General features: G+C 37.8%; 1 protein-coding gene across 2 annotated transcripts in view; it reads right to left on the bottom strand.

The window, feature by feature from the left end:
- TRRAP (transformation/transcription domain associated protein) overlaps positions 1–25,957 on the bottom strand; it is a 77,877-nt gene that overhangs the window by 39,982 nt on the left and 11,938 nt on the right. For both annotated transcript variants that reach the window (XM_032125684.1, XM_032125685.1), the window contains 27 exons: positions 25,575–25,766; positions 24,019–24,184; positions 22,541–22,797; positions 21,748–21,948; positions 19,729–19,880; positions 18,489–18,688; positions 17,496–17,713; positions 17,178–17,375; positions 16,469–16,729; positions 15,337–15,498; positions 14,598–14,694; positions 14,027–14,148; positions 12,402–12,572; positions 11,614–11,682; positions 7,749–7,868; positions 7,313–7,432; positions 6,793–6,957; positions 6,196–6,377; positions 5,726–5,924; positions 5,187–5,315; positions 4,300–4,566; positions 3,548–3,754; positions 2,516–2,674; positions 2,294–2,428; positions 2,005–2,115; positions 1,013–1,159; positions 41–254 (listed from right to left, as the gene is read on the bottom strand). In XM_032125684.1, coding sequence (XP_031981575.1) covers positions 41–254; positions 1,013–1,159; positions 2,005–2,115; positions 2,294–2,428; positions 2,516–2,674; positions 3,548–3,754; positions 4,300–4,566; positions 5,187–5,315; positions 5,726–5,924; positions 6,196–6,377; positions 6,793–6,957; positions 7,313–7,432; positions 7,749–7,868; positions 11,614–11,682; positions 12,402–12,572; positions 14,027–14,148; positions 14,598–14,694; positions 15,337–15,498; positions 16,469–16,729; positions 17,178–17,375; positions 17,496–17,713; positions 18,489–18,688; positions 19,729–19,880; positions 21,748–21,948; positions 22,541–22,797; positions 24,019–24,184; positions 25,575–25,766 — 4,621 coding nt within the window. The remainder of the gene's footprint in view (positions 1–40; positions 255–1,012; positions 1,160–2,004; positions 2,116–2,293; positions 2,429–2,515; positions 2,675–3,547; positions 3,755–4,299; positions 4,567–5,186; positions 5,316–5,725; positions 5,925–6,195; positions 6,378–6,792; positions 6,958–7,312; positions 7,433–7,748; positions 7,869–11,613; positions 11,683–12,401; positions 12,573–14,026; positions 14,149–14,597; positions 14,695–15,336; positions 15,499–16,468; positions 16,730–17,177; positions 17,376–17,495; positions 17,714–18,488; positions 18,689–19,728; positions 19,881–21,747; positions 21,949–22,540; positions 22,798–24,018; positions 24,185–25,574; positions 25,767–25,957) is intronic.

Here is a 25,957-nt window from a genome sequence, read left to right as displayed (position 1 = left end):
CAGCAATAAAGGATAAAGGGAGGAAGAAAACAGCGCTCACTTGGCTCTGTGGGGAAAATGCCCATCAAGCGAGACAGCAAACTGTGGACAGCCCTCAACACCTTGGTGTTCCCACAGGTCATACAGGCTGCTACCCCTCGCTGTAGTGGCTTGAAGCTGCTCAGGATAGCAGGGGGCTGCAGCACAGTCAACAGGAAACTTAAGACCTCTAAGCCAGTGCAAATGTTGGCAAAGTTGGCCTGATTGGGCTGTTCCTAAAGAGAAAACATAGAAAAAGGCAGTGAGCAGGGGAAAACAAGAATTACACAGATTACTAAATTCAGATCAAATCTGTTAAAACCTGTCAGATTGAGGTTTCTACAGCAGTGATGTTCTAGGTCAATATCTGAAGTAAGTCATGCACCATAAAACTCTAAAAATCCAGGCAACTATAGAGTTTTTAACCATAACAGTGTTAGTTAAGCAGGTACAGGTATGTTCTTTCTGGTGTTTTTTGTGATCCTAGGGTATGAAATCTGTCTGCAACCCTGCTAGTTAGAAATGCTTTCAACAGAGGATGATGTTTTATTTCTTTGTCAACACCTTTCAGAGACAGGCCATCAGTGAAGTTAAGCTAAACCATTGTATTTTATGATGTTATAGTTTAAAGGACAGAAGAGAGGATATAGATAATATATAAAGTGTTGTATCATCTATTACAGGGAGCTTGCCTTTCAGTGGACTTCATACTCCCATAATGTAGTCAGAAAACTAGGCATCAATAAAATCAAATCTGTAAAACTTCCTACTAAGAAAAAAAAACCCCAAAAATAAAAAAACCACACCAACCAGTAAGTACTGCAGCTCTACAAATTATAACCACTGATGCAATTCACACACTTAACGAGCTATTTATTTCACTACAAAGAAGAAAAGATTAGTCCTGTAAAAATCTATACTCAGATATCACTAGTATTCAATCATCTCACATGCCAGGGAAACCTAAAGAGCTACAGGACTAAATGTTACCTACCACAGTCATGAGCAGCTTATCAAACCACTGCAACTTCAGTTCTGACTTGGGCCACATGTCTGGCCTCAAAGCTGTTTTCAGGAGGTTGACGCAGCGGCGAGACAGCAACTCCCCAGGGGACCCAGCAGTGTTGGAGTTGTCATTTACCTAGCAATTAATCAAAGTTAACAAAATGACACCCTTTTGGAACCAACTCATTAATTTATTATGCATTCCATGCAAGCATATAATTTCTTATTTCTGAAATGGATGAGTTAAGTAGTTTTATCAGTACAGTATTTAATGTAAAAAAAGCTGAAAACTAATAGTAAACACCAGAACTGCTGTCTAAATTGCTTGCTAATTAACCCAAATCACCCAAATTACACCATCAAAGGTGTATTTTAAAAAAATTTTCACCCCATCCTTTATTACTACAACTCTGAACATACTCAAGATGGTTAATCTTTACTGCTTGCAAGGTATCCATAAACATGTGCAGCTCTTTACTCAATTCATCTTTATACTTAAGAGCACATCTACTTTGTGCAATGGACTGTGGTATATAAAATCCCATGCTACTTACCAGCTGAGTCTCCTGCAGGAGCAGAAGCCATAAAATTTGTCAGCCTTGAGGTACACCCAGATAATTTTCCCCATTCTAGTAGAGTGAATTCCCTCAAAATTTGTTAAAAGGCTTTAGTTCTGCATGCTGCAGGAAACTAATTCCATATACTGGATTTTGAAAATACATCTACAATCATTACCGCTAGATACAGTCATTCCCTATAAAACTCTCTAAATATTTTGGGATACAGCATTCTGGTCATTTAACCTAGGCAATAGAACGAGCATACTTTGCAGCATCACTCAAATATGTAAATTAATCATGAAAACAAAGTATAGAAACATTAGAATAATCCAAGCCTAAAAGGACCTGTGGGAAAAGAGGGGTTTATGGGTTTGGCTGCTAATGCCACACTGGTATTGGCATATCAGAACAACCTCACTACCTGGCAAGCGATTCTGATCAGGAAATTCACGACAGTATCTGTGTGCTGCTTGTCAATGGGCTTGGCAAGAAGGGCATCAGCTCCTGGCAAGGACTGGCTCCGTCCAAACACCTGCATGCACACAAAACACAAAAGCCATCAGCAAGATTGAAGGAGGAAAACAACAAGAACAGATTTTAAATATTTTCTAAAGCTAAAACCTTCAATTTAGGGAGTTTTGAGTTATGTGGAAAAAACAATTACACTACACTGCTTAGAGTCTCTGAATAAACCCAGATTTTTTTCTTACAGCACTTATTGCTCCTGTAGCTGTCCTGAAGCGTTTTACTTCTTGGCCAGAATCCACAGACAATCCTCTTTTAACAGCAGATGAGGCAGAACTTGCTCCTTCTCCACTTGCGCTTGAGTCCATATCTGAATCTGGCTGAAATATCAGCAATGTGCATGTTAAAAAAAACTACATTCAACCGTGGAACAGTTCAATCTTTACCCATTTATTTTGATTTCCTACCTGCTGATCTTTAATTCTTTGCAATTCCCATTTAATAACAACTTCAGCAAGATCCACAGCTAGTTTTCTTTGCTCTATTGTAACACTGGGAGTGAAGCCCAGTCTCTGCATGGCACTAACCATATGCTGAACCAAGTGATGTCTCACAGGATAATAAACCTGAAAAAATGGTTTCACAGAAATGTTAGTCATTAACCAATAAAATTCTACAAAAAACCTACAAAGTGGAAATAAAGCAAAACTGTAAAACAGTCATCAATCCCAAAGTTTGCTAAACCTGTACCACTTCAAATTTTGCAATATGGAAAAGCAACTGGTGCATTGAAAATAGTATTTTGGCTACAACTTTCAGTAGTGACTACTGATTTTATGCACCCAAATGAACATGTTCTTTTTTTTTTCTTGAGGACCAATCATGCCAATTTTTTTCCAAGCTTTTTAAAGAGATTCAATGTACATTTTAACACACTCAGATATTCTTTCAAGAATTGTTGAGGCATCAGTTCCTGAAAATGTGTATATTAGCTGTCCCTTTGGATTGCATTTTAATAGGTGTTTTCAAAAATGTTCCTGTGTTGACATTCTGCACTATTCCCCTATATTGCACTATTTGTTTAATGTTTCCCAACATACATTAGCTGGAGACAATAGTTATCTAGTTAATACCACAGAATATATAAAGTCAAACATACAAGGATTACTGGAGGATGGCAAAGAATATGGTTCTGCACTTTTTTTATAGAACTCGTCGAGAATCTTCACAGACCTGTTAAAGAACACTGCTGATGCATGTGTCATGAATTCATCTTGCAGACTCTGACATTTGAAGTGCTAACTTTAATCATGAGAGAGCTTAATAAATCATTTTCTATTAAATAGTTGTATTCAGTTATAGATAAGTATCTTCACAGACAAATGATGCATTTTGAAGCTAAACCATATAAATCAGATTATGCCATTTTTCTAATCAAACTTCTGTTTACTCCCTTGATACAGGAGATACAGTGAGTACCAGAATAACAGTAAAAGTACCTTGAAATGTTGTACTATCAAGTGCAAAATATGTACTAGTTGGGGCACTGTATGACCCTCTTCCACGATGATTTTTCGTGTCCAGTGAGTGAGCATCTGGTGTCCATCCTCCATCCGAGCAGGCACAGCTGGAGTCAGGATAGCCATGGCCTGCCTGACAATAGCCCGGGCCTCCATTGCATGGGCTTTGAGAAGGCTGTGAAAAACCTGAACAGCAAAGTTTCTCATCAACATTAATACTGTAAGTATTTACAAACACAAAGCACTTCTAAAGGAAGGAAAACTACAATGTATGTTTTCTAAAAAACAGTTTTTCTCTCAAGGCCCATAATTTGTTAAAAATATCATGATACGTCATCAGCAGAAGCACAGAGCATACATTTCTGCTTCCTTTACATTCCCTTTTCTTCCTCCCTCTCCACTGTCCAATCTGAAGTTTTCCCTTGGTCCCCATATTGTGCCTCAACTGAAGTGTCTGTCTCTTAAATGAAGAAACACTCCAAATTTTGTTAATTCAACCAAAAGGTCTACTTGTACTACTTGCCCTTCCTGCTTTCATTTGTCTTCACGCTTCTTTCTATACTCTCCTATTCCCAAGTAAATTTGTATTAAACATTTGACCTGCTGCTTCTGCATTTGTTTGGGGTGTTTGAACTACACTCAGTACTCAAAACCACCGTGCAGGTTCTACTCTGAATCTTAAAATAAAAGAAAGCACACTATGGAACTTAACACAAGCCCATGGTCAATACCTGCAGAACAATCTTCTTGTGAATGGCAAACTTGGCAATGATGTGAGCCAAGAGCAAGTGGCCACTGTACTTGCAGGCTGGGTCCACGCAGGCCTTGGACAGGAGGCAAGGCCAGGCAAAGGTCATCAGGCGCCGCAGTTTGCTGTTCCTGTTCTTGTTGTTGTCGTGGATGTGATGGGGGGCATGCTCCACCAGCAGCGTGGCAAACTGCAGGAGATAGATCCTCAGAGAATCCAGCATATCAGCCTGCTTTTCTGGATCAAGTACCTAGTTCCAGGCATGATCAAAGAACAGGGAATGAAGTTGAAAACAAAAGAAAGACAACCTTTATTATTATAAAGGCAAAGTCGCAAATTTTTGCTTTTTTGAGCAATTTTTAAGAAGACTAAAAACCTGTAATTACTTTCTTGACTCAGATTAGTACCCACAAAACCACCTCCTGAACTGTGAACTTCTAAATAATAAGCACATCTGGGAACTCTCAAAGTGCTAACCTATAAAAATAAATAAATCAAAATCCCCAACCCTCAACTTCAACAACATGCATTTTATAACTGCTGACTGGTTCCACGAAACAGCAGTGAATTAGAAAGACATTGATGATGGCTCATGGAAAGCTGTCCTTATAAAAAAGACTGGGATTACAGCCAAGTAAGGCCCATTTCCAAAGACACATTCCAGTTCTGAAAACAGCATAAACTGAAAATTGTAGTCCAGTCCTACTGATCACTGATGGATCCCACATTCAACATTATGAAGCAATTTGATGTAACAGACCATAATATTCAGAAGAGAACAACTAATTCAAATCAGAATGAAAAGTCAAATGAGAGGAAGAACTTTTTGTTTTAATTTTCAAATACTTCAATGTAAACAAAGATTGTTACCTTTGTTATAAAAACACTAGTGATACTTTCTGGATTATCTCCTTCTGGGTTCGGGGGGCCTAAGAGCTGTTCACCTTCTCCTTTTTCAAAACTGTACAAGAAGGCAGGATTCAGGATATGCTGCAGCACCTACAGAGTAAAAACAAAAGAAGTTTTACTGTACTGTCCCATTCTTCTAATAGCAGCCAACATTCAAGTACTGTCACATGCAAACCTGCCTGCTGGACACACTGTGTTACAAAAGGAAATTATAAATAAAACCCCAAGAAGAAGACACACACAGATTTTTTTTCCCCTCTTCCTTCCTTCCAAGGGCAAAGATTCTTAGAAAGTGTAAACTAAAGCAGTCAGCATTGAAAGCAAGATGAATTGCTGTCTCTGTTTATTATTGCTCTTCTTCAGGTATGATATTTTCACCTAAATGACTCTGCCAATTATCAAACTCGTTGACATTTAAGTAAGGAGTTTTGTTGCCCTAGTTCCCAAGAAGAAAATTAAACCTAAATACCAGGCTTCTTTGATTTAATTGCTTTAGTTACCTTGGCTTTGAGCTCATCTCCAAAGTTTGGGTCATTCAAGTCTACAAACCGGAAGAACAAAGCCCGTTTTTGGGGAATACTGTAGTTTTTGGGGATCTCTTCTTCCATGTATTCCTTTAAGAAAGTCATATTGCAGAGAAATCGACCCGTAAAAGCCCGAAGCAACTGGAAGAGTAACTCTATATCACCATAATTCCTTCTGTGAAAACACATAAAATACAAAGCTTCTGTGAAAAAATACACAAATTACCATGCTGATGAAACTAATCTTTTAAAGGAGCAGAGAAGCAAGAGCAGCCAGTACCACAGGCATGGTTTTAGAGCTAATGGCAGTATTATGAAATATATTACACTTTCTCTTCAATAACTGCAAACCATTTTTAGTAGCCCCATATACCTTTACAGTATTTTTAAAACTAAAATTTTAAAAAAATGCATGCAGGGTCTAGGAGACAAAGATTTTTACGTACCTGCAGTAATTCAACAGGCAATAGGCCAACAGCTTGGGCTCTTTCCAGTTTGTTGCAGCCATGTTCTCCTTCCTATGTCTCTCCTGAAAAGCTTCACTCACCCATACACGTTTCAGCTGATTCACCAAGGAGTGTTGATTTGCTAACCAACATTCATCATTCTTAACAATAATACTTATGATCTGTCCAAAGCAAAACAAGACAAATGCACAGTCAACACACAAGAGATCTGTCAGGAGAAACAATGATATACAAGCACTTGTTTAAGGTCAATTAAGGGTTCTAAAATATTCAACAGCAAAACAAAAGACTGAAATACAAAATAGTTTGAATTAAAATAAAATAAATTTCTCTTTCTGTTGTCATGCTTTCCTCTTGTATCCTACTTGACAAAGAAAGCATAGTTAATTTGAGCCTCTTTTCCCTTCTCAGAGCAACTCTGACTACAAACACTCCACATTTTTACAAGTGGTTTTCTCTGAGCTTTTGTATGTAATAGACACACACACACACACGTTGAAAGCCTGGATGTAAGAGGCTTGTAGCTGAAGGGGTTTTAACTACCCAGTGCAGAGACAAACAAGGATAAATGGATACCTTGATAGCCTGGAACTGCAGATCGAGACGCATTGTGGTGGTGCTGGGGGAGCCAGGTCTCACGGCTGCCTGGGTGCCCACAGGCAGCAGCAGGGTGATAAATCGGTTGGGATTAGCTGCCAGTACATCCCGCAGAGGTTTGGCATCTTTATGTTTCAAGAAACTCTGCAAAAGGGGAAGAAATAATTTTAATAACCTTTAAAAGGTGAAATACCAGGCGGTTATATCATCCTGTAGCTTTTATGTTCCACACTGAAGTTGCAGAGGTTATATTTCATGTATATAAAAATAACATCTACACTTCAGTAATAGCCTTACATGATCTGGAAAGGTATAAAATCAACACTTCAGGACAAACAAATACAAAACCAAGAACAGGAACCCTGCAGCCAAGAGTAATACCATAACTAAGGACTACAAGATCATACAGGAAAAAAAAGATGCAAAAAGATGAAACCCTTTTGTTCACCAGATTTGCCAAGTTGAGGGTTTTTCCTGCTCCTTTCCCCACACAGCTTACCATAAACATTCTGCTCCACTGTGGATCATTTAAAGTGGCTTCCATCATGAACAGCTCCACTGTCTGGGATGGATGACGTGTCAAAAACTTTATCAGTGGTTCCCTGAATGGACTGCCAGCCTGAAAAATTCATAAACCTTAAATTAAAAATGCAGACTATAGAGTATTTTCTACTAATTTACCACCACTCAGAAAAATACATTTGACTTGGCATTTATGCAGATACAAAATGTTCAGAACTTGCATGATGAGAATTTATTGACACTTTCAAAACTTCCCTTCTAAGGGTATAAGACAAATGTTACCTCCTAAAGGCTTGAAGAGCATATTACATCAAATGTTCTCACACCATATTTAAAATATTATAATTATTATATACTGATGTTTAGGAAGACTATAAAGCAAAAAGTTCAGCAGTGTCAACTTCCACTTTTACCTCAATTAACATTGCTCGTTCTGTTTTCATAACAACTTCCAGGAGAGGTTTAACCAGAGTCTGTGGGGCAGCTGGGATCAGATGGAATAAATTTATAATTGCTGAACAAATCTTCATTTCCTACAGGTAAAAAGAAACACAGTTAAACAAATATTACTGGCTATAATGTATAAAAATAGTATCACACATCTTACTTCTTTTATCCTCTCCATATTAGCACAGTCAGCAGCCAAATGCAAAGGGTTAACACATACAGCATCAACTTACCATAATGCATGAAAAAACTGCACTTGTGGAAGTCTGCCCTTCCCCCTCTGGTAATATCATGGTTTAAATTTTATTTTCTTTGCCAGTAGAGTGGTGTTTTACAGGTAAGAGCTAAACACTGTAATGATACTGCTGATGGGGGCGTTAGGAGTGCTCACTGCTCTACACCAAGTGGCCCATGCATCAAACAGCCAGACCTTCCCCTCTAAAACATTTCTCATATACACCCCACACCCCCAGACTACGCATGAAGAGAAAGAGAGACAGCTTTCTCACAGCACTGTTCAGTCTATCTTGCAAATAGCTGGTTACTAACAGTCAGCTCTGTTCTCCCACTAGATATTAAATTCTCCAGGAGTCCAATATAATTTAACACTTCTTTTTCATTGTGTGATTTAAATAGAGACTGTATTTCAGTTATGGATTTCCTTCAGTAAGAAAAGGGAAAGGAAAAAACAAAACAATACATTCACCCTCACCATCTCTCTAAAACCAAGTTCCAGTGCTTTTATCGAGTACATTGCATTTTCTCAACTGAATTTAAACACAAAGCATTAGGTTCCACTCTTTTAATCTGATCTGTCCAGACAGACCCCACAAGACTCCTCTCATGGACTGAAGTGCAGGGCTGAGAATACATAAAACCTTTTGAAACCATTTATGCCGCCACAGAAACTGAAAATCCTGCTCCTCCTAGTACAAACATGCTCAACATCCTTAACAGCAACGTGATCAAAACAGCCCTGCCACAGTCAAAGAGAAGACAATTCACAGCACTGCACTCAAAGGCACAATGCACTCTGCCCAAAACACAATGGTAAAACTAACAAACCACAAGTTAAAAGAAAAAATAAAACTAAACAAAACAACAACAACAAAAAAGGAAACTCTGACAACAAAAAAAGTTCCTGGTGCCTCCACCGAGTTTCTCACCTCTACCCCTTCCGTGGCCCGCTGAACCAAAACAGAAGTCACAGCATGAAAGGAAAAAGCCCACAAAAATATCAAATAAATGTACCAATCAGTACATGCTATTCTTCAGGCTGCAGTCTAACTTCAGCACAGTTACCTTCTCATCTCAAACAAAAAGAATGGAGACAATGAGCACCTCACGTGCTCCGAACTGCCCTCCAAGGAACCAGGATGAAAAGCATCCTTTTTTCTACTTTTACATTGATCAGACATAGCTGCTCAAATATTTATATTGAATAGAAAGATAATAGAGATTAGTAAGTCAAGGGAAACAATATTTTAGCACCTTTGAAGATAAATTTGGCCAGCATCAATTACAAAACCACTTTCAGTATTTAAGCTACCAAGCTATGAAGTCCTCTAGAGCTATAAAGTCCTCTTAGGCCATAAGACAGAATTTTGACCATGGAAATTTCCACCCTCTCATAAGAGGGACAGCTGGAGGCAACCATCTAGTCAAAACCTATTCTTTCAATTACCAGACATGACCCAAAATCCCATGCCTTTCCTTGGAGAGGCAGGGAAGAGAGGAAGAAGGACTTAAATCAAAGATTTTACTCTCTGAACCAACAAATTAGATTTTAATCACTAATTAATATGTTATGTTTTCATTTGTTCACTTCTCTAAACATCCAGGTCACAGCCCAAGATCACAGCAGGACTATCAGAAATTATTTAGGTGAACAAGGCTTAGTTATTCTGGCATCAATGTGGATCTCTACAATAGTCATCAATTATCATGCAGCATTTCTAACTAAGTTTTCAGTCTGTCTGTAGCTGCCACTTACATATGAAAACTCACCCCACATAATTTTTAACTGTTGATTAAGAGGCCCTGCTGACCAGCCACTATCTGCACAATGCTGGAGAACTGCCTGACACCATCAAGTGGTACCTTCACCCAGTGCTGCTGGAAAAGGATGAAAGGGTGGTAACAGCACCAACAGAGGTAGGGATCATCAGGCTTTCCTGGTCAATCCTCTCCTCCACTGAGTGTTTACCACCTCCTCTATTGAACCACACAGTCTGCATGATCCAACCTACTCCCCAGCACTGCTTTTAACAAGTGTCCCAGATGCTGGAATCTCACTAGAATTGTGAGGAAATGAGAGAAAGCAAAATGCCAGCTACAATAACTGACCACCAGCTTCACCACGCCAGTTTTTCTTCATTTAGAAGATCCAATCACTCAACAGCACAATGTACATACAGACATGTGAACACAGCTTGCCACAGCAACTGTACAAAGACCAAGCCATCTGTGTCCTCCTGCAGTTTCCTAGGGTTTTTATTTTTAAGGAAACTTTGGAGCAACAACTAGGGAGCAGAAAAGTAATATTCAATCAGCTTTGCATTGACACAATTCTACTTGAAATGTTTCCAGACTTCTCTCTTCCCTTAAGATGTGACAGTGGATTTTTTCTCAAGTGTCTGGTGTGCACCCCTCACTCAACATCTCTCTAAACACATAATTACACAGAAAACATCAACAAAAAACATTAAAAGCAGAGGAATTACCAACTAAACGTGACTTAGGGACAACTAAAAACTGTTCTAGAGGTGCCACGTTCTGGTTTAAAAGACTATTGCTATAAATAGATCTGCAAGATATCTGTAATCATCACATTTGAGGATAAGTGAATCCCAAAAGAATAATATGAAGGCTTTAGAACTACTCTGACATGAATAAAATGTGGTTAACTGAAGAATGCACAGTGTTTTCATTAAAACATAAACAAATCTTATTCTACTTCATTAGAGAATATCTAGGTCTAATATAAAGCAATGACCAAATTCAGATTAAAAGCTCTTTTTGCAATGACAGGAAAGAGAAATGAAAAGCCATTAAGCCATTTCCATGTTTTGAGGGAAATAAAAAGCCAATGTAATTTCATTCTGATTTGAAAAACAAAGATATTAATAAAATTCCCCCATTTTTTCTTAGGTGCAATCATAAATCTCAACACTTAATAAAAGCATTTAGTAAAACACTAATAGAATTATGGGACTTCTGGTAATGTACAGGAAACTGCACTGAAGCAGGAATTCCCCTTAGTATTGCACACAGAGCACAGTATTGACATTACACTGCACAGTTTTCCATTTATAAGACAACTAATCAGCTTCCCATGCTTCAACATTGAGGCCATTAGTTTCACTGGGAGAGTGATTTTAATGTGATCCCAACTAGTAAATATTGAACTTGGTTTTAATAAATTAAGTTTTAAATTAACTGGGATTATGTTATCATTATGTATAATTTTCGAAAGGCTACGTTACAAACATCAAACATATTAATGAAAAAAGGGGGATTATGCCACTGAGCTCATCAGCCATTCCAGTGAAGAAGAGATTTCCAAGCAGAAAATCCTGAGGGAGAAAGGAAATAAAAATGCTTGAGCTGTTCCCACACTAACCTAGAACACTCTTCAAAGTAACCATTGTCAGCAGGTAAGAAGCTCCTCTTACTAAGACCTCTAAAAATATTCAATATTCAGTACTCAAGTCAACAAGTTTGTTAGCTTGTAACAAAGCATCAGTGTGTAATCAGTTATGGCAGCACTTACAACTGATAATACTACTTATTTCTTCTCTTCTCACATAAATACATTATAAATTAACTTACATTTCCATCACTCCGTTGTCCACCTTTGTGTGTAATAACTACAACTTCCATCCATTTACGTAGGTGTTGCTATAAAGAGAGGATAATTAGTATTATTCTTCTAATTAGACTGTTCCATTTTAGCATATGCTACAAGAGAAAATGTAGAGGTTGAAATAATTCTTTGAAGGAAACAAAGGGAAAAATTATCAGTTATTTTCATTCCCTCTGGTTGAAAAGTTTACTGTTGCTAGAAGTCCTCTAGATATTCAAGAAAGCATGGATTATAATTACATATATATACACAAAAAACCTAAGTCTGATAGTCTTACACTTCTTTGATGACTTGCTTCATGCATATGCATTTAAATATTCAAATATCCATGCCAAGAGGATAAAGAAATCACATATTCAGTTTAAACACTGCAAACAAGCAGGGCAATACCTTCCAAAATTTTATAAATCAAGAAAGCACCAAAACAGATTTAATGCATTGGGAAGTAAAATTGTTAAAGGTACTGGTGGTGCCTTGCTAAAGATAAATTTGTCCAAGCAAACCTTAGCATAATTAGTTATGTCTTCACTAAAAAAAAAAATCTCTTTAACTTTTTGGTTTAGAAGCCCTTCAGAAATTTACTCAAAATGTTTACAAAAATCAGGGGTTTTTATTAATTGTGAAACAAAAATCTTTTACTTCCAACATATACATTGAGTCACTTCTGAACTTCTTTGATTTTTCACCAATAAAAGCAGTAGCCAGAAGAAAATTTCTTCTGGAAGAGCTAAAATAAAAACTTGGATGGGCTTACCATCATCTGATCACAGAATTTATCGTTGAAAGAGTTTGGGAAAAGTCTAGTGACTGATGTCAGACGATTCACAACATTGAGGGTCAGACTCCGATAGTCTCCGAGCATCATCAGCAACGGCCTCATGTGGGTATGAATTTGATCAACTTCTATGGTAGCTCCTTCCAAGAACTGCAAGAGAGTGCACGACTAGGATACAGGTGGAGAGGGAAGTGACTTTTGTGCAAGTATCTTTCTTAAAATAGACTCAGCTGACTTGATTTTTCTTCTTTTATTTTGTTCTTTCGGAATGCAACAGTTCAAACAACAGCTATTGCTGGAAATATATATAGAGACAAGATGGATTTGGGAAGCACTGAGGTATTTCTGACACACAGTAGCATATTCCATAAAATAATCAAGTAGGAGATCTTAATTACAGACAGATTGAAAAACTGCTACAGCTATAAATTAAATACTCAGCTGTGGACAAGCTACTTAGACCCTGCTACATTAAGAACTGCCTGTGAGTCTGGCTGAAGGCAATAGAGCAAATTTCTGGTTTACAATCTGCAAGCATCCTGAGCAACAGAAAAGGTCAAAAGAGTCTGGCTGCAAGCAGCCAGAGAGTATTTCCTGTCATAACCAAACATCCTGTGGGCATGAGTTTATCACAGGAAAAAAAACAACCAGACAAATCTGATGTATGGGTCAGAACACCCCTTATTTTCTCCCTGGTCCTTCTCAACCCAATTGTGTTGTTAACGAGCCACAAATAATAAATACATTCCCTCTCATGACCAGAGTGACATGAAAAGACACCTGACCTCTGGCCAGTCAATGGCACAAACAAAAGCCAGGCACCAGTGTCACTGCAGTGACATTCCCTGTTCCCTGTCAGCCCATCTACACAGCATTACAAAGAGGCTGTAAGTCATCTCATTCGCTTTTTTCTTTTTCATTTAGAAGAACGGAATTAAAATCTCACTGAATCAGAACTGGGCACAGCTACTGAACAACCAGTCATGATGAAAGAATATTCTTTCCCTGTCCTTCCAGCTTTTATACATGATAATGTAGCATCCACAGGACAGACAAGGCAGTGTCAGGCAAGGACACTAATTCTGACCTCACACAGAACAGCCATGGCCCTGTTCCTTAAGGTAACCATCACCCTGGGATGCAGAGTCTAACTCTGCTGCATTGCTTTACTTTTCCAAAAACAACTATGGGGTCTCCACCACTTCTTTTAGGAACAAAGATGAAACATGGGAAGAGCTTTTATAATAAAGCCAGGCCTGCACATCTGCAAAAGTGCTAGGAAGCACTGATGCTATATAGAAAAGAAGAAACATTTACAGAGACCAGACTAACAGAAAGAGGGAAAGACTGGACAAAGACTGAAAGATTTACCATGGTTCTTATCCAACAGCTTACAATACTTAATTGCAACCTGGATAATTCTTTATTGCCAAGTTCAAATCCCAAACAAACACATCTGACACAAACTTTTATCAGCATCACTAACAAAAACTGAACAGAGCAACAATATTTCCTGTCGAGAACTTTCCCAAGAAGTTTTGTACCAAGGAAGTAAAGCAGAGAGAAGAATGGCCTCAAAAGGAATGTTGTTTTAATACAGTCACCTTTCTCATGCATGCTTCTCCTGCCTCCTGCAGCTCGTTATTTGTTGAATTCAGTGCCTTGAAAAGTGCAGCAATGATTTTCTCTCTTGACTGAGGCAAGTAATTGCAGGCAGCTAGAGCATCTGCAAATATCAAAGTAAATTTGTTCTCTTTGTTAACTCAATTTCAAAGGAGAGGAGAAAATAAACCCTAATTCTACACTGCTTCTCTTATAGTTTCTTTTTATGTCATCTCAAATTGCAGACAGCTAAAGTACTGTATGCATTGCCAAAAGCAACAGGCACCATGAAAGAGGAAAAGAATGAGAATTCTATTAATATTCTATAGTTTTCCTAATGCTTTATAACATAATTAATCTTCAAATATTTTGGGTTCCTTTCAGAAAACTAAATTCTAGTGATTAAGAAAGCAGCGATACCTTCCCATTATTCTCTCCATTAAACTGTAACCTCTGGAGAGCAGTCATCAGTCTGCCAGTGCTCAGGTTTTCTGCTGATCTCAGGAAGCAGACTGCCCATTGCTCACAAGGACACTTGACTGCATCAAATCTTGTTTAGGAGGTTTTACTTACTTAAGGCTGCAATTCGAAGAGGTACAAGTGATGGAAGACTTTTGTAGCAAGGTAGTTTCATTAGGGCAGTATCTTCAGCCTCACACAAATTCAGTAACTAGGAAAAAAAACCAATCATTTTAATATTGCTACTCACATTTGAAACACCACTATCTCACTCCCACCTTTACAGCCATTTTTTCATGGCTTTGTTTTCATCTTAACTCAAAACCAGAGGATTTTCTGCATTGATAATTATATATACAGTTGGAGGGGGACAGCCTTGCCACCTGCATTTGCTTCTGAACTTATGTTTGGACAAGTCAGCTGGAAAATCAAGGGACAAGACAGTTTCTCTAAGTTAAATCTACACACAAGTTTTATATTCCATTTTACTCAAACTATTAGGGACTCAAAAACCTTAACCAACACTGCCTATGTTTGGTGGTACAACAATTTATGTAATTGATATACTGTGTAAAAAATAAGACCTAAATATGAAAGTCAAGGCTACGAGACCAGTACTGTAACACCAAAGCTCATTTAATATATTTCACACAGATTAGAATATTCTGTTTAGCTCAGAGCTATTATGCTGTAGGCAAACCAGACTTCACCTGATGTTTCAAAAGGTAAATTCTTACATTTCAGTGAAAGTTTAAAATGCACAAAGAAAAACATATTTTTTTAACAATGAAAGTACTACCACCATCATACAGAAGTATCTACATTCAAAGACGAGAACACAAAAAGAAAGTACCTCTGTGTAGAAAACCTTGTGTTCCACAACATTGAGATCCATTGTAAACAATCGGGGCTGCAGGGTTGTGCAAAATGTATTTCCCTCCATCAGGCCAATCTGGGCGTTTGCAGGTTGGTGCCGAAGTAAATGCTTTTTAGGAGGAACCATGTCCTGGAGAACCTACATGATGTAATTTAGATTACTGAATTAGCAGTCTGTTGAAATGACCCCAAAGACCCAGCCACTGGGAGGAAAGACAGCATTAGTCACGGCTGCAGGTTTGTATCCATTTGATATTGTGGCTCCAGACGTGTCTTGAGAAATAATTAAGCGAGAGGAAAAGTAATTCTTGGAATTACTTTGATTCACATCAGTTTGCAAAACAGTGTAGTAGCTGTAATTAATACATATTCTCTGTGAGCAGATCTATGATATTTAATAACTTCACACAACATTATGAACAACAAAGAAATTCATAGACTGAAGCATTTCGAACAGTGAAGAAACAAGACTATTTTAAAGCTTCTAAAACATCAGAAAAACTAAAAAGTTTGTGTAACTTTTTTCCATTACACTAACTTCTCACTTTCCTCATTAAACAGCTTTAGCAAAGTAAGATATCAATTAGGGAGCTTCTCAGTATAATCTGGTATGCTGTCATGGCCCTTAAGGCTTATGTACATTCAATTATCTTTCAGAGAACAAAACAATATCAGCTTTAAGGAGTGTCTAGCCAAAAGTTATTTCAACCAGCTTTGAACATTATAGTCTCTTTCTGGATAGGGAAAGGCATAGCAATAATGCCACAGATTTAGAGGATAATAAAACTGAGTATCAAAATGCAGAACCTATATGGCCTAGCCTGTGTCTGATTGGTGGCAGGATGAGCAGCCCATAATTTAAGGAACTAAATCAACCTGAAGACACTATAAATACTGGCTAAGAGTCAGGCAGAGCCTGTATGAATCTCTACAGTGCTCCAGCCATTGTGTATTTCAGAACAACAAAACTTAGCAAATGACAAACACATGCTATCAAAGCACTAAGAACTTAATTCACTAGTGTGGAAAAATGTACTCAGAAAAGCATTTCTGCAAATCCAACCTGGAAAACAACTTTAGGCTCAGGTTCAGTAAGTATTTCTGCTTACCTCTTTATGTGGCTCCATGATGACTGTGACACTTTTGCCAGTGACCTGTGCAAGCACCTGCAAGGAATGCATGGCTTGTTTTCTCACAGTGGAGTTTGGAGAGGTTACTTCTCGAACAAGGTCATGTGTGACATGATGGAAAGACTTTTCCTGTGCTGCAAGGATTTCTTCTGTTTTTTCTTCATCTTTTAAAGGAGTTGCACATCTAATCAAAAGCTGTTCTAATGTGGTCTTTGCCATAGCAACTGCTCCATTGGAAACCTGGGGCATCAGAGATTATTTTTATCAGCTAAGTACAGAACAAAGATCACAAATCTACGTGTTACTCATCAACAAACTTAGAATTGGATTTTGATAAATCCTGTGATTTTGATTTATCCTGTGATTTTCATTTCCAGCTAAGCTTAGTGATTCTATGGTGACAGTGAATCTGTGGGTTTTTGTGATCTACATGTGGCCTGTCCATTTCTGCTCTGAAAGCAGCAACTGTGATCCACAAAACTTCAGCAAAGTTATGTGGAAAAATCTGACCTCACTCCTAACTTCAGAACCTCGTTTGAGTGCAAATGACTAGACTTCACTACTAACTCTTACAAGTAAAATAAATTCTAAAGTTCAGCAAAATCAAGATTACTAAGAGTTCAATCTGTGTGAATTTAAGGCCAGAATTTTTCCCCATACTATTTGATAAAATTCATTCATTACATACCTCTCCAGTTAGGTCCATCATAACAAAGAGAAGTGCCTTCAGGAAAGTCTGCTGGTTCTGGAGGACCCAAATCAGTGGCAGCCGTTCCATAAGAAATTTAATGGACACGACACCTCCCAGTTTAGCATACCAAGCTTGTTCATAACAGCAAGCACATAAACGTTCCACAATGTACGAAAACAAGGGAAGCTGACAAGCCTGAAAACAAAGAAATGGATCAGTTTCCTTTTCTCAGCTTAGTTGTAGCCTCCAAAACTTCAGAAGCAAAATTACATTGGCTGAAACTTGATCATTTAAGTACATTTTTTAAAAACTTACCCTTTCCTTTGAACCCAAGATAATGCTTGCAACATCGAATATCACTGCTAGGGCCACCTCTCCTATTTTGCAGAGCTCCTTCTCCTCATATGCCATGCAGATTGCTATGGCATCAATAAGCACCAAGGGATCCATGCCTTTTGACCCATTTTCTTCACTGTGAAACATGGCTGTGCTAGGCTGGCTCCCAACCTGATAGCACTGCAGCAAGAAAGGACCTGTAATTTGTAACAGGGAAGAAAAGAGGGAGAAGGGGAAATAAAGACAAAACAATGGATATTTCAGTATGAATAGTCTTTTAATTAGATTTTACTACTCCTTGGACTAGCTGATGGCAAAACCAGTAAACCCTGCGCCTATTTGCATATAAATGGATTGTAAGGCATCCTTCACACCTAGAAGAAAAAAAGATTACATCTACTTGAATATTTTCTTCTATGCACTAGATTATGCCTGCAAGATTTAATTAAAATGAAGAGTCATAAAAATTCAAGTTACATTAATGTGACAATGAAGAGTGATATGCTTATAGTATGTCTTTTCCCAAATTACTTGTCATACAGCCCAAACAAAAAGTTTTCTTCATGGATTTAAGACACTACAGTGCTCCAACATTCACTTAGTTCCTCTAAAGGTCCTTCAAAACCGCAAGTGGAAACAACCCAATTAAAGACCACCTGCAAGTAGTACTGTGAGTATTAAGTTACAAAAATCCTCTGGAACTATGTAAGCTGTTCCATGCTGCAGTTCTTTCACTGGCTGTAGCATTTAAAGAGTATTATTAGGTGATTGACTGTTTTTTAAAATTTGTTTAACAATTGCCACCATTTTACAGAACTAAAACGTAATTCAGCCACCAAACAAAAAACCAGTATAGCTACCAAGAAGCAACTGCAGTATTTTTTACTTTTTTAAACCAATTGCCATAAGTAAAAGCACAAAGCTTTCCACGCCCCTCCCGGAAGCCCCAGGAGCTCTGTCCCCTGTCCTCACCGCACTGCTGAGCCACGGCCACCATGGTGTAGTGGCGGATCAGACTGGCCACGAAGGGCAGGGCGCTGGGCCGCAGGTCCTTGATGACGGCCGACATGAAGGCCCCGGTCAGGGCCTGCTCGAAGGTCTTCCGAGCCGGAGTGTCCTGGGCCTTGTAGCGGTGAGAGATGATCACACTGGGGATGGACTTCTCAGTGAAGCTGAAAGACAACGTTGTGCTCAACTGAACCCAAAGTGCAGTGCCCGCAGCTCAATCACAGCCCATGTCAGGTACATGATTGGAAATTTGCTCTCGGTATCTAACTCCTTCTCCACCTCCTGTTTTGCCCTCATTTTGATAGAGCTAGACCAGTTCACTCAGCCCGTATCAATTTTGTCAGCCACTGGTCTCCAGCATGATGGATAGCTCAATTTCATCAGGAACATTTAAAGCCAGTGGTTCAGAAGAAGCCACGTCCATACAATAATAGGTATACAGGCATCACACTGCAACTCAATAACAGAATGTCATTTTCAATATTTTGACATTTTTCCCTTTTTTAAAATGACATTTGATTTTAATCTTGAACGATTGAAACTATTTATCAAATCACTGCCCAACAAAACTTATTCATTGCAAAGCTATATTTATGTCAAGTCTAACAAGTCGAAACTGTGAAAGCTACTATGCTCTTTAGCTACACTTACTGTATTGCAAGAGTCAAAGTCAGCCCACACTTTTTGGGCAAAGACATCAAAGTTGTCTAAAAGCAATAAACTCAGTAAGTATCAATGACCAAAATTGCAAAAGAATTAAGAAAAGCTTCAATAAAAAGCTCTCATACCAAGACAAACAGAGGTTATGTGTGTGACTATGCTACAGCTTAGTCACTAAATGAAACTGAGTTTTCTCTTTCACTTTAGTAAAAGCTTAGATGTACATACAAAACGTGACAATCCAAATTAATCTTTAAAATACACTTAAGCACCAGAATATTCCAATTATTTAAATATATGAAACCACAATTAATCATATTGATCATACATAACAGATTACACACTGGCCTGTAATTAGGGGAAGAAGATTAAACTATGAAACATTAACACATCACTTGCATTAAAAAACTTGCTAACAAGATTCCTTTTCACCAGCAGGCAAAAACCCCATGAATTGCACAGACTAATCACTGTCTCTAACCTAGGTTGTTCCAAAGACACCACAAGTTTTACATACACATTTACGTTTAAAGAATTGTCATACTTGGGATGTGCAAGAAGCTGGTATAATGCATGTTTGTTATCATCCAGGCTCATCATGGCTACCAGGAAGCACTTGATGACTTCCCACGCCTGCCTCCGGTAATAGGGCTCCGTGTTGGCGCTCTTCAGACAGTCCAGGGCAGTCTCGATTGCCTAGAATGGAAAAGAGAGAATCCAGACACTTCTTGTTCTTGGCATTTACCATAAGGTCATTAATCAAGGGAATGGTGTCATTAATATATATTAAAAGTAACTTTTAAAGCATGCACAGTTTGGAGTGCCCAAGCTAAGAAATGCAGAGAGAGCACAGTTTGAAACCACCATGGTGTTTTCTGTGCTTCTGTACGTGCTGAGTTTCATGGCAGATACATTTTACCTCCATGGTCAGAAAGCACTTCAAGTTATGAATGAGGTAAATCTTCAGTGTGTCTCTCTCCTTCCCAAAAAAAAAATTTTCCTTGCCTTCCTTTCAGCAATAATTGCTGTGCTGTCCCTTTATTCCTTATGTATACAATGCATTTATACCCATATATAAATGGTACCTTGCCATGCATGATGAAATGTACATGTAAGCAACTTCTGAACACTGTTCACTTAATGGAAATAGTACTCTTCCTTGTCAAGAAGATTTAATACATTCGAGAATAATTCAAATCAATCCTTTAAGATATGACGACAATTAAAAAGAGGAGCAGGTCTCTTTGGGAAATTTCTATTTTGTGTACATATATTTTTACAGAGAGAGATAAAAATACATAAAAGCACAACTGTCTAATTTCTATCCTTCTCCCACAAAAGAAAGGAAGAAATTAAAGATAAATAAGATAGGCATTAAGTAAAAAAAAAAAAAGTAAAAATTGCTCAGGACTGCCTTGAAATAAGGAATTTCAGTACCTTATCAATTGCAAATAAAAATCTAACCATTCATGTCTAATAAGTTTATGCAGAAAAAGGCCCTGCTACAAAGTGGGCATTTTCCTTCCTTGGTATTTCCAATTACTTAACTAGTTGTCATCCTAAGTTTTTAATCACAGGATCTCAATGAAAAGAAAAATTAGTTTTACACAGACCACAGAAGTCCACCAGGGCACTAAAAGAAAACAAGGATTTCTTGTTTTCAATTTATTCCACTTTTTTTTTCTTTGTAATTTGACATTTCCTTTTCATAGATACAAAGTGTTCAGCAGATAACACACTCCTTCTTGGTCAATACCAAGCAGCTGAAGATTGCTTATTATCAATGTTAGATCCTTAAATCCTTAGGAAAACTTAGTTTGAATTAAACTAGCAGGACAGGTAAATGTCAGCAACTACAGTATTTACATGTATTCAATTCATCAGCTTCAGTACAGTGGAGAAATCAGTAAATCTGCATTTTAAGAATCACTTTTCCAAGCTATTTTTAAGCCTGATGGCTCTACAGAGCCAGAGAGCCAGCTGCCTGTGAAGAAAATTGCTTACTACATTCAGATCATATCTACTTATGAAAGTCTAATTGAAAAGGTAAGTATTAAAACTCTACAGACCAAATTATCTCCAAATCCAGCTTCACTCTCAGAGGAGATTAGATTGCTGTAATTAGCGAGAACTAAGCATTTGTGATACGCCGTGGCTGCCAGATGAAAGCCAGTACAGTACAAAGTGGTTTTGCAGCACTAAGAAGTGCTACTAGAGACCACAAACAAAACCACATCACTGGAGTCGTGAGAATAATCAGCACTGAAGAATTTCTACAGTAAATTTTTGGTACATTTCAAAAAGAAATAGGGACTTTTAGATGGGATTCCTGCACCTAACCTAAGCAATATACCAGAAGTTCCAATCTTATCCATTCTGTGAAAGCATTTATTTGGGCCAATTTAGCTCCCTATCCTATCACTTTGTAAGAGCAAACAGCATGCCTAAATCCACTTTTTGGGGGTGACATACAGCACAGTTTATAGGGGAAGTAAAGAAAGAACTGGCAGACAGATGTTTATAAAGCTGATTTCTCAGCACTGAAAGTAACTTAAGCCCTTACCTTTTCCATTGGGAGTTGAATGGATGCTTTACAGTCTGAAAATTCAATTGTAATACTGGGCCCTTGGATTTCTGTGACTACATATTGTAGTTTCTGTGATTCCTTCAGCATTTTCCTGTTACTTCCACCAAATTTCCCAAGCACACGATAAGCCACGTGGGAGATGCTGTCAGCAGGATTGCGCAGGGTTCGCCACAAAGCCTGGGGGTTAAGAGGTACAGGGGCAGACCAGTCTTACTTCAACATTTTACAAGTTGTAATGTAAAAAAAAAAGTCAAGGCAAACAATTATCCTTGTATTTGGATAACTGACCCTGCATAAGTTCCTTATCAAGGTTGAATACAAGCAGTCTCAGTTCACAACAGCCCAAGTGCTTTGTAACAAGGTTGTCCTAAATGCAGTTTTAGATTAGATTGCTGTCATCTTTGCTACACTGGAATGTAATTTCATGCTTATGATGAATATTAAACAACATTGTCAATTTAAAAAGCAGGCCAGTTAAGGCCGAACTGAATTAATCTCAGAGCTAGTTTTGAAATACAAAAAGCAAATGAAGTAAATAGAATATAACCATTGAACAAAGTATATAGAAGGAACAATTCATTCACTTCTAAATCTTCTGAGTTTTCAGCTCAACAGCACAACACCAACTATCCTTCTACACTCATATCAGATTGGTATGGGTCTCACAACAGATTTTTCAAGTTTTTGTAACCAAAGCTTCACACAAATTTCTAATAATATTCAGCAAATCAATGACCCCTTGTGGTCTAACAGGAAACGACACGTTTACCTGCATGAGCTCAGCTCGAACTGGCTGAATGTGGTCGTACAGAAAGTCTGGCTGCAAGTTATCCACACACAGTTCCAGAGTTCTTAAGCCCTGGCTAACCAGGGTCTGGGATCCATTGAGAGCTGACACCAGCGGGTCCATCAGCATTGGCAGATAAGGCAGCAGCGAGCTCAGACGAACGGGCACTGTGAGGCAGAGCTCTACAAACAAGTCTTTCATGTGCTGTTTATGAAGGCCACTTTGTAACATATTTAGTCCTGAAAATTATGGATAAGTTATGCACTCACAGGAAAAAGACAGTCCACAGTTTATTGTTAAAAATTGCTATTTCCTGAATTCAGAAGAACCTGATGTTTTTAAATTCTGTAGAGCTTACAGCTCCATAAATAATCAATTTACAAAATATAATACCATTCATTATTCTAACTTACATCTAAGGATTTCATGCAGTGGATGGTTTTTTGTCTACACACATATAGAAGAAAAAGCCTCTATGCATATTTTAAAGTTTAATGTTAGACTCAATAAGGCAGCATTTGAATATAGTGGATGAAAAAGAAAAAGAGATAATTTGACTCAAAACAGCCTTGTAACAATAAAAAATAATCTCATACAGAACAATTGTTTTTAAAGTATTTTGACTCCTGAAAAGAAACATTCAGTGAGTTCAAGTACATTAATTGCCCCATACAGACTAAGCACATTCCCCAAGTGATTTTTCTCCCATAAAGATTTCACATATTCCATGAATCTACTGACATGAGTTTTACAAAATGATTTATCTATAACAGACACATTTGCTAACAATAAAAACTGTCCCTACAGCTAGATGGGAACCAGTCTACAGTCCTGGAATAGTTCTGATTAGCTTGTCCTTAGGTTTAAGTAGTTCTCCACATTTCCTTGCTCACCCTCAGTATTTCTGGAACACAGTTCTTGCAAGCATAAATGCTCAATTAATCAAACTGATTGTTATTTCCATTTCTTTTTGCAGTCTGGCACTACTTGAATTTCTATTTATCATGCCCTTGCAGGTGCACACACATGCCCTCAACTGCAGAGCAGCCAGAGCTTCACTGCCCTGTTCTCCCCACAAAATCAGTGATGGCCTGGCAACGTTGCTTTGCCTATTCACTTATCCCTCAAATGCTTTGTGCCAACAAAGTTACCCACAGCAAAAAAAACCCAAACAAGTAAAAGAAACAAACAAGAAAACCCCAACAGCCCCACAATGAAAAGAAAAACAAGCAGCAGAAATTGTGAAGCAGCCAAAACTATGGAGCCTGAAGCAGCTGATAGAAAATGAAAATAAGCACATTCAAGATATTTAAATCAATCGTTAAACTCAAAATCAGAAGCTACTTCTCAGGGGTAGGGCTTTGCTTTTGAGGGGTTTATAATTACACAACATAACTTTATTACTACTATTCACATAAAAAAATCAGAAGCTAGGGTGGGGAAAGAAGGTATTGTTCTACCTTGCAGTAAGTTTGGTAACAGCGGCAAGAATTCTTGGTATAACAGATCATGACTGCCTCCTCCAATAGATCTGAACAGTGCTCTGAGCAGCAGGAAATAGTTATAGGGCTCTTTGGCAGTCTGTGCAAGTTCCATAGAGCTGTTCACAATCTTGTGCAAATGTGGCTATAAAGAAAATAAAGCTTAAAGATTAATAAAATACCAATTTTATCATCATCATTGCACTGTACAAGAATTTAGCATGAGATTCTGCAAATCTGACACAAGAAAAATATTTCCTCTCACTTATCTGGGGACATGAAGCAGAAATCAGAGGTGTCAGAATGACAGAGAGGACACTTAACAATACTAATTCACCCCAATCTAATTTCACTACTAGTTCCTAATTTTTGTGAATGCTAAAATTTCATTTTGAAAGCAAACTCTTTCAAGTAAAAAAAGGTTATGGAACTGGTGGCCTTTCTAGAGCAGAGGACATGAATACCTCGCAAGTATCAATAAAAATATTCGATAAATGCAAGTATTCTCATGCACCAGAGACAAACAGTAACATGTCTGGATATTATTAACATCTTTCTACATTGCTATGCAAATGCTGCAAACAGCCTTCATCATTCAATTAAATTCTCTGCCCAAGGCCCCTATCATCCATCCTACAGAAACAAAAGAAAGTAACAGAAGCATGAAACTGTGAAGGTAGTAAATTACACTCTTTAAACTTCATCTCCAGCTTATACAATCCAAATGACCTTGATTCTGATGACAAACTGCAAGAATTAAAGCAAGATTATATGAATATTGCTTCATATTACTGTTAGTTTTCAAAGACTGTGGAAAATTGGTAATCCCTACTCTGTTCTGCACAGTTACCTGTATCAGAAATTTTATTTGCTATAAGGTACGAGGAAGGAAAATTAAGAGAAATTATGAGAGAACAATCAGTGTTCCATTAAAATATTAATGTATTTTCTAGATACAGGCAGCTGCTGCTTTTATGAGGAAAGTGCACTCTTGCTACAAGCTCAGCATTTCTAAATTCACTGAATAATGAGATGATCTCATCAACATAAATAGATCTTTGGAATACACAATATGTTGTCAGTAGAAAAAATAGCATTCCTTAAGCCCAGCCTTTTCAAGAGCACAGAAAAATCTAACTCAAGAGGTACATGCCACTGAATATTACATGAGTAAACAAGATTCACCAACAACAAAAAAGTCATTTCAATCCAAGTAAAACTCTTAACATGGAAACAAAAAGGGAAAATATGTGAGAAGATATGCATCTTCTGACCATGAAGTTACATGGGCTTATGGCAATCACAGACCACAGCCGTTTATACTCAGAATTAGCACATCACTTCATAGTTTCAAATATGAAGCAAATATTCACAGAAACCATCTCTTATAAACAAGACAATGTACTTGGCACTAGGAAAAAATGTATCACAAATAGTGCTTCAAACATTAAATGACTCTCAAATGTTAGACAGTGTAAAACTCTTAAGAGTGCTGTTTTTAAACCAGACTTATTTTTAACACAAATGACCTTTACCTTCAGCATTTGTTCATTTTCAGCTGCAAATAGTGAAACTGAGCCAAAGACTAACTTGAACAGCTTGAGATACAGATTGGAGAGTTCCACATTAGAGCCCATTTCTGGCAGCCGATCCAGAAGATACTCCACCAAAATGGTTGCAAAGAGAGCAGAGGTAGTAGGGTTTGCCAAGAAAGAATTGGCAACAATCTATAAAAGGAAACCACAAAGAAGTTATTACTGCTGTAATAAAAAGAACAAAAGAATAAATGCCCTATCCATTAAAAAAAAAAAAAAAAAGATTTCTTTTCCCACTTCCACTGCTACCCAAGTGATTCTGTTTGTCCTCAGTGGAATACAACCATGTATTTAACTTACTGTTCAAGTTTTAAGTTTAAACA

Source organism: Corvus moneduloides, chromosome 16, assembly GCF_009650955.1.
Source record: "Corvus moneduloides isolate bCorMon1 chromosome 16, bCorMon1.pri, whole genome shotgun sequence".
Classification (NCBI taxonomy): domain Eukaryota; kingdom Metazoa; phylum Chordata; class Aves; order Passeriformes; family Corvidae; genus Corvus; species Corvus moneduloides.
The sequence above is the reverse complement of the archived record's forward strand: the minus strand, read 5'-3'. Positions and strand labels throughout refer to the sequence as shown.